Here is a 12143-nt window from a genome sequence, read left to right as displayed (position 1 = left end):
AAAAGCATGACGCATAATGAACACTTAAATATTCCTGTAGTCCTCTACTTTTATCTCCTCAATGTACCCCAGGAGAAAATGGACTGGGGAGGAGGCTCATCAGTGTTGAGTGCTGGGTGCCCCTCCAGAGGGCCCCAGCATCGCGAGGAGGAGCAGCTTACAACCACCTGGAACTCCAGTTCCAGGAATCCAACTCTCTTCTAGCCTCTGAGGGTACCCTACACATGACAGACACTCATATACACATACAAAATAGGGGGAAAAAGGGTTTAAAAGAAACAAAATACAACTTAGTGAACACTGTGTTGTTTTCCTTAATTAAAATATCAGTGGCAGCATAAATAATAAAAGTAGCAATATTACGGAGATTCTAACGAAGGGCTATCTAATTGTGACATTCCATTAAATACTGTGACAGAAATAGCTCAGAAAGCTAGAATGTGACATCTATAAAGTCCTGTCTCACTCTAAAATTGTGATATAGTCAATGGTTATATAACTTATCATTTGTAAATAATTAATATATTAAATAACATTTAATAGTTGCTATGTGGTGAGTAAAATAAAAGAGAACAAATGTCATAGAGCCCTAAGTTCAAGGGCCTAAGTGCTACAGAGAAGCCTAGAGACTAAATTTGGGTTTGGGGATTTTTTGTTTGTTTGTTTTGTTTTGGGGGGGGGTTGTTTGTTTGATTGATTGTTTTGTTTTGTTTTTTTCAAAAGGGTTTCTCTGTATAGCACTGGCTGTCCTGGAACTCACTTTGTAGACCAGGTTGGCCTTAAACTCAGAGATCCATCTGCCTCTGCTTCCCAAGTGCTGGGATTGAAGGCGTGCACCCCCACTGATAAATTTTGTAAAGTAAATAAAAACAAAGTTTTATGATAGCTTCAAGGAAAGTAAAAGTAATGTGTGTCTGGTTTTTAAAGAGAGAAAAAAAGAAGGGAGTGGAGTTAGGTGAGGAGGAGGAGAGGAGAAGAAGAGGAGAGAAGGACAGGAGAAGAGGAGGGTCTGGAAGGAGTTCGGGAGGGGAAAGTGATCAGAAAACACTGTATGAAAAAAATTTTCAATTAAAAAATAATAAAATGAGAAGGAGGGATTCAAGATGGCGGAGACAAGCAGACGCAGGTAGGCCTGTGGCGGCAGCCCGTGGAGGTGGACGGGCCCGGCGGCAGCAGCCGACAGTGACATTTAGACCCGGTGGCAGCTGGCAGAGACATTCAGGCCCAGTGTCGGCCCACAGAGGTGGACAGGCCCTGTGGCAGAGATAAGTAGACAGAGGTGGACGGCCCGGCGCCAGCGGCCGACAGAGACATTCAGGCCCGGCAGCGGCCCACAGAAGTGGATAGGCCACGCGGCGGAGACAGGCAGACGCAGGTCGGCGACCCACGGAGGTGGACTGGCCCGGTGGCAGCGGCCGACAGGGACATACAGGCCCAGCGGCAACCAGCAGAGACATACAGGCCCGGTGGCAGCCCGCAGAGGTGGATGGGCCCGGCAGCAGTGACTGGCAGGGGTAGGTAGGCCCGCGGTGGCAACCGGCAGAGACATACAGGCCCGTTGGCGGCCCGCAGAGGTGGACAGACCCAGCGGCAGCTGACAGGGACATACATGCCCAGCGGTGGAGACAAGTGGACGCAGGTGGGCCTATGGCGGCGGGCCACAGGGTGGACAGGCCGGGGGACAGAGAGGGGCGGACGCAGCTTGGAACGGGGACGCCCCTAGCCCCAACACCTGGGGAAGAGGCTATCTCCGTGGGTCAGAACCAGGGCGAGTCTGGACACTCCGTCTGGGGACAACCCAGGGCCCAACTGCTGATCCTGTGAAACCCAACAACTTGGAGGTGTTGGTGAGACTACCCTGCTCAGCTGAAACCCATCTGGGAGAGGATTCAGATGCCTACAGTTTGAAGTCTGAAGAAACAAGATCAGCTGAGGAGTTGACAAATGAACAAAACGTGACCTGGGAACACAGAAGAAGGCGCTACCCAGCCACTAAACCAGATCACCAGAATCATAAGTATATAATTCACCAACTGAAATCAGCTGTCCCTGAAGAAACAGCCCAATAGCACCAATTTAACCAAGAACCCCTACTAAACCAAGACTAAAAATTAGAACAAGAGAGGCACTCTCAGACACAGACACCACCTGCACCGCACAGAGGAAAAGATGAGTAGACGCCAGTGCAAAAATACAGGCAACAACATAAAGACCTATATGGCAACATCAGAACCTAGTGATTCTACACCTGCAAGACCTAAACATACCATGACAGAAGAAACAGAAGAAATCAACCCTAAAAATGACTTTAAGAAGATGATAGAGGCCCTTAAAGAAGAAATAAAACATTCCCTCAATGAGGAAATAACTTTCCTTAAAGAGGAAATGAAAAACTGCCTTAAAGAGGAAATAAAAACTTCCCTTAAAGAGGAAATGAAAAACTCCATTAAAGAGGAAATAAAAAACTCCCTTAAAGAAATGGAAGAAAAAACGAACAAAAAAATGGGAAGAAATCAAATCAAGCCAAGAAAAAGCAATTAAACAGATGAAAGAAACATTCTAAGATCTGAAAAATGAATTTGAGACAATAAAGAAAACACACGCTGAGGGAATGCTGGAAATAGAAATCCTGACAATCAGAAGGACTGATTCTGAGGAAGCTCTCTTACAAAACGAGCTCTCTCAAGACAGTCTTTTTCTACTTTATAAATCTGTAGTCATCAATCACATCCATCAAATAACACATTTGGCCACGTAAAGCCTGTTGATTAAAATACATCTGGTTGTCAGGACGGCTCAACCGGTCAAGGTGCCTGCTGCCATACCTGAGTCACCTGAATTGAGTCCCTGGTACCACAGGTGTCTCTAATCAGGGTTACTATTGCTGTGATGACACACCACGCCGCAAAAGCAAGTTGAGGAGGAAAGGACTTATTTGACGGGCACTTTCAGATCACAGGTCATCACTGAAGGAAGTCAGGACAGGAACTCAAAGAGAGCAGGAACCTGGAAGCAGGAGCTGATGCAGAGGCCATGAAGGGGTGCTGCTTACTGGCTTGGTCCCCATGGCTTGTTCAGCCTGCTTTCTTATAGAACCCTGGACTCCCAGCGCAGGGATGGCACCACCCACAATGGGCTGGGCCCTCCCTCATCAATCACTAATTAAGAAAATACCGTACAGCTGCATCTTATGAAGGTATTTTCTCACTTTCAGATAACTCTAGCTTGTGTCAAGTTGACATAACTTGACTATCCCTATACAATTCTGCGGTATGAAAGTATTTTCTTTATTGTAATTTCCTTTGAAGCTCTAGAATGACAAGTGAGAAAAGTTAAATGTAGCTTCTAATAAGAAATGAAACCAAAAACTGAAACCCAACTTTGGGGGGAGGCACTGCAGGAGGGTTCAAGACAGGGTTTCTCTGTGCAGCCCTGGCCGTCCTGGGTCTTGCTCTGTAGACCAGGCTGGCCTCAAACTCAGAAATGCACCTGCCTCTGCCTCCCAAATGCTGGGACTAAAGGCCTATGCCACCACACCTGGCTGCAATCCAACTTTTGACACGACTTGGGAGGAAGAGAAATTCTACCTCTGCGTTGTGCTTCGTTGTCATTTCTAGTTTCTCCTTCTTAGCCCGATGGAGTTTCTTCCTGAGATCGGCAGTGAAGTCTGACTCGGTTTCATTTTTAAGCATTTGCTTTATATCCAATGAGGCATTTTTCAACCTACAACACAAGGTCATAATAAAATATAATTCTCATGCAATAAAAATATTCTAACAGCATTTCTCATAGCTTATTTTTAAAACAGAATATTAGAATAACAGCATAGGATAAGATCCTAGGATAATAAATTCACAATATAGTAAAATGTGTCCACAGCAAAACTTGGGTAAAAATGCAAAGTGGTATTTTACTAGTAACAAAATACTGTCTACTGAAAATACACTACATTTTTCAAGCTTTGTATCTAAACCAACCTATCACATCAAATGCTGGGTACTTTGGGAAGAGAGAGACCTCTTTCATTTTTAATATATTTCAATCACTATAAAAGTAACACACATTACAAAAAGAAAAATAACAGAATACACATTCATGCTTTAAAATGGCAAACTATACTCTCCTGAAAAATAACAGTAATAATTACAACCACAGGAAAGAGCCCCCAGGCAGAGAGCACAAGGAGAAAAGAAGTCCCAGCAACAGCCAAGCAGGTAGATAACTTACCTAACAACTCAAAGCAAGCAGTGAGCAAAGCAATAACATGCCAAATGTCACGGCTTAAAGCACAAGACTCTACAGGGTACTGTTATTCACTTTGTGCTTGGTGACTTCTTAGCAACCTGACACAAGTCAGAGTTCTCTGGGACCCTTGGGGAACCCGGCTGAGAAAATGTCTCCATCAGGCCTGTAAGCAAATCTGGAGGGCATTTTCTTGACTCATGATTGCTGTGGGAGGGTCCAGCCCACTGTGGGTATTGCCACCCCAGGCAGGTGGTCCTGAACAATCTAAGAAAGCAGGCTGGGCAAGGTGGGAAGAGCAAGCCAGTGAGTGCCATTCCTCCATGCCTTCTGCTTCAGTTCCTGCCTCAAGAGGCTGCCTTCCATTCACACCCTCACTTCCCATAGTGATGGAGTGGGGCTTGAGAACTGTAAGCTAAAATACACCCTTCCACCCAAAGATGCTTTGGTCATGGTGTTTTATCACTGCAACAGAAAAGTAACTAAGACAATCTTCATGTCCAGCTTGATAGAGAGCATGAACTGCAGGCCACTGCTGCTGCTTGGCCTCACAGTGGATTATACCCCATACTGCTAACTCAACTGAAAGCTGTCATGATTCTACCAATATAAACATGAATAACAAATTTAACCAAGACTATATTAGCACATGTGGAAAAAGAGGAAAGGAGCTGGCAGGACTGGAAACTGAATTTTGATTATGCAAGCACTTTACCACTAAGCTATAGCCAAGCCCTCTTTTTACTTTTTATTTTGAGCAGGGGCAGTATGTCTTCAAAGACAGGTGCCCCACATCTTTACCATTAAAAAAATAAAAATAAAAAGTTACTGAAGTTAAAGACATAAATCAATGAAAAGAATCCCACAATCCTATTTATATTTAGAAAACTCAATATTATTAAAATGATAATTCTATTTACAGATGCAACACAATCTTTTATCAAATCCCAGAAGACCCTTTTGTAAAAATTGACAAGGTGATCCTAAAATGTATATGGAAAGGCAAAGGATTCAAAACAGACAACACAGTCTTGATGAACACGTCAGAGGACTTCACTTCCTGTTTTCCAAACTTACTACAAAGGTATGTATTATGGGCTGAATGGAAAAGTCTCCCCTAGCCTCCTGTGTTGAATAAAGACTTGACCCTCAGCTGGTGGCACTCTTTGGGGAAGTGGCAGAAGCCTTATACAGTGGGGCCTACCAGAGGAGGTGGGGCACCTGGGGAATGTCTTTGAAGAACATACTGTCCCTGCTTACTCCCTGGTCTCTTCCCCTCTCAGATGGATTCCAGCCTCCACAAGGTGAGCGGCCCCACAGCACACACTCTTGCAGCACACACTCTTGCAGCACACACTCTTGCAGCACACACTCCTGCAGCACACACTCCTGCAGCACACACTCCTGCAGCACACACTCCTGCAGCACACACTCCTGCAGCACACACTCTTGCAGCACACACTCTTGCAGCACACACTCCTGCAGCACACACTCCTGCAGCACACACTCCTGCAGCACACACTCTTGCAGCACACACTCCTGCAGCACACACTCCTGCAGCACACACTCCTGCAGCACACACTCCTGCAGCACACACTCCTGCAGCACACTCCTGCAGCACACACTCCTGCAGCACACACTCCTGCAGCACACACTCTTGCAGCACACACACTCTTGCAGCACACACTCTCTTGCAGCACACACTCTCTTGCAGCACACACACTCTTGCAGCACACACACTCTTGCAGCACACACTCTTGCAGCACACACTCTTGCAGCACACACTCTCTTGCAGCACACACTCTCTTGCAGCACACACACTCTTGCAGCACACACACTCCTGCAGCACACACTCTTGCAGCACACACTCTTGCAGCACACACTCTTGCAGCACACACTCTTGCAGCACACACTCTCTTGCAGCACACACTCTTGCCGTGGTGATGCCATGTGGAGGCAGCTAACCAGGGACTTCACTCCCCGAACCACCAAGTCCAAATAAACCTCCTCTTTCTCAAACTTCTCTCTCGAATATTTGTCAGCCATAAGAAATTGACATTTCAATAATCAAGATGAGGTAGTATTTAATTAAGAACAGACACGTGTTTAAAAAAGAAAATTTAGCATGTGCTTGACCACTTTGCATACCTGTGCGTGCAGAGCCTAACACCACAAAAATTAAGTGATAAACGATCAGAATTTAGACTCTTGAAAAGCCTATATTAAAGTCAAGCAATCTTCAACAGCAGTGCAAAGACAGTTCAACAAGGAAAAACAGTATTCACAACAAATGTTCTGAAGCAACTGGCTATCCATGTGCAAAACAATAAATTCAGACCCTAACCACATGGTACACAGAAAGTAATGAGTGAAACAAACATAAAAAGTAAAATGGTAAAACTTCCTGAAAGAAGTATAGAGGAAAAGTATTCAAGACCTTAAGTTCATTAGATTTTTGTGATATAAAATGAAAAGCATAATCCACACAGATAAAGAACTGAGAAATAGAACTTAGAGGTTAAGAACATTTGCATGTCACAGTACACTCAAAGAGAATGAGGGGGAACGTGCCTCAGGAGCATTGCACTAGCCTAGCACAGGCAAGGCCCTGCATTCATCCCCAGCATAACCAGCACCCTCACATCATAGAAGAAACCAGCAAGCAAAATGAAAAGTCAAGCATTTAACAGGACAAGATGCTTATTTCATTTGATAAAGGACTTGGATCCAACATATACAAAGAATTCTTAAAGTTCAATAATAAAAAAAATTTTTTAATGGGTAAAGAGCAAAAAAGACATCTGGGTGATGGTAGTGCACGCCTTTAAATCCCAGCACTAGAGAGCCAGAGAGAGCCAGGTGGATCTCTATGAGTGCAAGGCAAGCCTGGTCTACAAGGCGAGATACAGGACAGCCTGAACTGTTATATAGAGAAACCCTGAACCCTGTCTTAAAAAAAAAATTAAGTAATTTTTCAAGTGCTGACAAGGATATAAAGAAATTAAAGCCTTCAAATACTGTTGTCATGAATGTAAAATTATCCAATCACTGAATTTGGTGGTTTCTTAAAAAAAAAAAATAGCATAAATTTGCTACATGATGCAGCAATGCTGCTCCTGTGAACCTGCCAGGAAAGATGAACAGAAATGTATGTCAGCACAAATGCATACATGCAATGTTTATAGCAGCATTACTCGTAATAGCCAAAGGGAGAACCAACATTAATTCCTAGTGACTGGTGAATGGGTAACTAACTGTAGTAAATCATACAAAGGCCTAAACATGCCATAATATGATAAATCTGAAGAACAAGCCCAAAGAAGCCAGACACAAAAGAGGCACGAGTCTATTGACATGAATTATTCAGAATGATAAAGCTATATAGAATGTAGGTCAGGGGCAGACTTGAAATAACTTCCTTCAGATTCTAGAATTTGAAGTAAAGATTTCTCTATTGAAAGCATGGGGAGGCTGGCTCAGCAGTTAAGAGCACATGCTGCTCTTCCAGAGGACCTGGGTTTGAGTCCCAGCTCTGCCCAGCACTGACACTGGGCAGCTCTTTTTTTTTTTTTTTTAAATTTTTTTTTTTTTAGATTTATTTATTATATATACAGAGTTCTGCCTGCATGTCAGAAGAGGGCACCAGGTCTCATTACAGATGATTGGAAGCCACCATGTGGTTGTTGGGAATTGAACTCAGGACCTCCACAAGAACAGTCAGTGTTCTTAACCGCTGAGCCATCTCTCCAGCCCAATACTGGGCAGCTCTTAATGCCTATAACTCCAACCCAAACGGGGTGACAATCTCTTCCAGCCTCCCTGGTCACTCTCACATGCACATTCACTCAAACACACATACACACACACACACACACACACACACACACACACACACACACAGATTTAATACATAAAATTTTAAAATATATGTATTATGGATATCTACTGATGTTTCCTTCCTAAACTGAAAAAGCATAATAAATAATGTAAAATATTATTATAATTCTAAAATATGTCTTTATATAATATATTGCTACTTCATAAGAAAAGTTCTGGGCAAATATTTACCGAATTATCCATGGCCAACTCTAAGAGGTAAGATTACATATGCATATATACAGAGTCTCTATCAATCCTTTTCAAACTCAGTATAAAGAATTATTCACAAGCTTCAGCTGTGCAGTGGTGGCGCACACCTTTCATCCCAGCACTCGAGAGGCAAAGGCAGGTGGATCTCTGAGTTCAAGGACAGCCTGGTCTACTACAGAGTGAGCTCCAGGACAGCCAGAACTACACAAAGAAACCCTGTCTTTAAAAAACAAAAGAATAGTAATTATCCACAGCTAACCTTTTTGATTCTGTTACAGAATATATTTTAAATCATTTACTTCAGTTAACTGACAGACTACAACTCCAAATGTTCTATTTTTAGATTCTGTAGAGAATCTGTTCCTTCACTATAAAAGTTTAAACATTAATTTTCTTTTTTTTAAGATTTTATTTATTTATTTTATATATTTATTTATACAGTGAATGTTCAGCCTGCAGGACAGAAGAGGGCACCATATCTCATTGTAGATGGTTGTGAGCCACCATTGTGGTTGCTGGGAATTGAACTCAGGACCTCTGGAAGAACAGCCAGTGCTCTTAACCTCTGAGCCATCTCTCCAGCCCTAAACATTAATTTTCTGTTTTGTTTTTTATTTAAGACAGGGTCTCACCATGCAGTCCTGGAAATCTGAAAATTGTTCTATATTCTAGACTGCCTGAACTCACAAAAACCTACCTACCTCTGAGTCCTGAGTGCTAAGAATACAGGCAACATACATCGGGCCAGGATAATTGTGATTAATGAAATTCTTTTCTTTTCTTTTCTTTTCTTTTTGTTTTTTGTTTGTTTGTTTGTTTTTTGAGACAGGGTTTCTCTGTGCAGTTTTGGTGCCTGTCCTGGATCTCGCTCTGTAGACCAGGCTGGCCTCAAACTCATGGAGATCTGCCTGGCTCTGCCTCCCAAGTGCTGGGATTAAAGGCATTCGCCACCACCACCCGGCTTGAACTTATTTTCTTGAAAAATGCACTTAGAAAAAAAAATCACAAGCCTAAAATTGTTCACTGTTTATTGTAGACCCCATCCCTCAAAGGCAATGGAATAAATTAAGCATCTTACCAAGAACAGAAAGGAAAACGTGGCACAAAAAAGCAGACCATCAGTGAGACATGTCTTGTTGAATGCACTCAAAGACACGGAGGAAAAGCAGTCAGCAAGGGGACTAAACTAATGGAGCGCTTGGGCAGCCAGGTCAGAGACGCAGCAAGGACGCAGGGCAGAGCCACGGAGTTATGGCAAGCAGGTAATGGCCAGGCAAGCAGGTAATGGCCAGACGAACGTAACCAGACAGAAACATGGGGAGAAAACTGCAGTTATGGAGAATAAGCAGATCTCTAGTGAGAGGAGATAGTTCAGACACACAGACCTTCATGATCCAAGTTAACAAAGGATCACAGGGGTCCTGAGAGCCAATACTAAGAAGGTGCTGCTGCTCTGTTAGTCCCAAGAAACCTACTTCCTTCACCATCCCAGAAGAATCCTTGCAATTAGCTTCATCGCCCACTAATTCTCCCTGGTTCTTGCAATCAAAAGCATTTTCCAACTAAAGGAAGAGACTGGAGGCTTACCTTTGGGTATCCCCAGTGGTGGCATTACTTGAAGTGTTTAAACTCATGGTAAGTCTTCCAGTTTTTCACAATAGCCCACTGTTTCTTAATGATATACTTCTTTATGATGATGTCTGTGACTTACAGGTTAGATGGACTAAAGTCTGTTAACATAATAAACAATACAATAGCAATTTTATATTTGAATCCTGAGAAGGTGAGCTTTATTTTTATCTAGACCCTATTGGTTGATTTCTAAATTATTGTACAGAACACAGATCATTCTGAAAACCTATACTCTACAGCTGGGCGTGGTGCACACACCTGAAACCCAGCACCTGAGGGAAGCAGTGGGATCAACTCAATGTCATCCTCATCTTAGGAAGGTGGAGGCCAGCCTGGGATAAATGACATGCAGTCTCAAAAGAAAACAATGATAATAATGCTATAGGGCTTTTTATTTGAAAAACATTAGAAGTAAAAAAAAAAAAAAAAAAAGGGAGGGCATAATGTTAAAAAAAAGTTTAAGAACACGGTAATGTTAACTTTTAATCTGCTTTAATTTCTTAAATAAAAATAAGAGTGACAAGTTATTCTTGCACTTGGAAAGAAATATATGTAGTACCAACCTTTGGGACACAGAATTCAGTTTAAATAAGTGGGGTATTTTAACACAATGTTGTCAATGGAGATGCCAAAATACTCCCAAACAAAAGATCTCATAATAATCTGCTTAATTTCACACTTTTTATTCAAAGATTCAAAACAAATAAAACCATATCACATCACTGTGAAAACATTTCTTACCCATCTGTACGGGCAGTCTTCCTTCATAAATTAGTGTCATAATTTAACCATTTCCTCCAAAGAAGAAGCAGGAAAGAAGAGGGTTGCCGCTTACCCTGGCTGACCTCCTGGAATCCTCTTCTACAGGAGATATTCCAAATAACACAGAGCCAACCATGTAAATCAAGTTACTTTACCATAGCGCTAAAGTAACTGGGTAAACACTCCAAACAGAGATAACGCTAATGCAGATATCAGTATCCCACAGATGCCTCCTTACAGTCCTTAACATCCAATGTCCTCAGAAAGGCTGAAGTTTAAACTTCAGAGACCTGAAGCAGGATCCAACCAGCACAAGTATATGGCCTTAGGCAAGACACTTAAGAGTTTGTGAACATCTTCCCTCTGCCCAAGAGAGTTAGCTTTGGCAAGCTCCTTCCTTCTAAATCCTACCCAGGACTCAGCCGCTATCAGTTTTTATTACTGGGTCATGGAACTTGGAAAAGCTAAATGATCCCCAATAAAAGGGAATAGCTGAGTAATTTGGTCTGCGAAAAAGATGTAATAAAATAATTATTTAATGATATTGTGAGTGTACAAAGGTACCCAAGACGAAAACAAGAGGAGAGAAAGTGTCAACATGTTCTGCCTCTGCCCCATTAACCAAGCCCCAGAAGAAACCCTGAAAGGAAGCTATTCAACTAGAAGAAGTGCTGAGAAATAATGATTCCAACAAACAGTGACTCATGCGGCTGAAAGAATAATTTGGTCCAGGGAAAACAGAATGGAACTTTAGCCAAGTCCAGAAAAGAAAAAATCGAATTTCTCCAGTGGCCTAAATAACGAAACGTAAGAAGGGGTGGTGGTGGCAAACACTGCTGTCCCTCCTCTGTTGGGCACCCACCGGGGCGTCCAGAACTACAGTCTGAATATCTAGAACTCTGCTCCCGACGACACTTCAGTGTTTCAAAGGACAAAAAGACGGCAGGGTAGCAACATCTTGAAGAAAGTAACAGAGTTAAAGGGCCTAAGTGCTTGCTGCAAGGTCACCGATGACTCAGAATGTGGGGCTGTTGTTACCTTTGTTTCCATTTGTGGCTGCTTCCTTACCCTTGTTCCCATTACGGAAAGTTCTCTGGGACGGAGAAGCTAAATGACTTGCCCAAGGCCAGTCAGTCACCCACTACTGGAAGTGGGGAGGTGACGCTGCACTCAGCCACATCTCCTTGTGTGTATGCTTGTTTGGTTTTGGAGTGTGAGCCCCATATTTTTTCATACTACCAAGATGTTCCCAAAGATCAGACCCCAAACAAGCCTCCTTCAGAACGTTTGGAAGAAGAGTTGGAATCTAGCAGAAACAGATGCTCTGTACTCAGAGTAATGCCAGGGATCACTGACACACAACCAAGGATTTTGTTTTCTTTTGTTGTAATTTTATTATTTTATGCAAATGAGCATTT

At 42.7% G+C, this 12143-nt stretch overlaps 1 protein-coding gene across 4 annotated transcripts in view; it reads right to left on the bottom strand.

Annotated features, from left to right (window-relative positions):
* Ccdc171 (coiled-coil domain containing 171) overlaps window positions 1-12143 on the bottom strand; it is a 318485-nt gene that overhangs the window by 296349 nt on the left and 9993 nt on the right. For 3 of the 4 annotated variants that reach the window (XR_003734921.2, XM_028873278.2, XM_037202698.1), the window contains exons 2-3: window positions 9919-10061; window positions 3588-3723 (exon numbers count right to left, since the gene is read on the bottom strand). Coding sequence is in view for 3 of the 4 variants with exons in the window: in XM_028873278.2 (XP_028729111.1) it covers window positions 3588-3723; window positions 9919-9965 (183 nt within the window). In the remaining variant the exon portion in view is untranslated. The remainder of the gene's footprint in view (window positions 1-3587; window positions 3724-9918; window positions 10062-12143) is intronic. The other variant, XM_028873279.2, reaches the window with a different exon arrangement.

The sequence above is a fragment of the Peromyscus leucopus genome, chromosome 2 (genome assembly GCF_004664715.2).
Source record: "Peromyscus leucopus breed LL Stock chromosome 2, UCI_PerLeu_2.1, whole genome shotgun sequence".
In the NCBI taxonomy this organism is placed as follows: domain Eukaryota; kingdom Metazoa; phylum Chordata; class Mammalia; order Rodentia; family Cricetidae; genus Peromyscus; species Peromyscus leucopus.
This window is presented reverse-complemented; position numbering and strand designations above follow the sequence as displayed.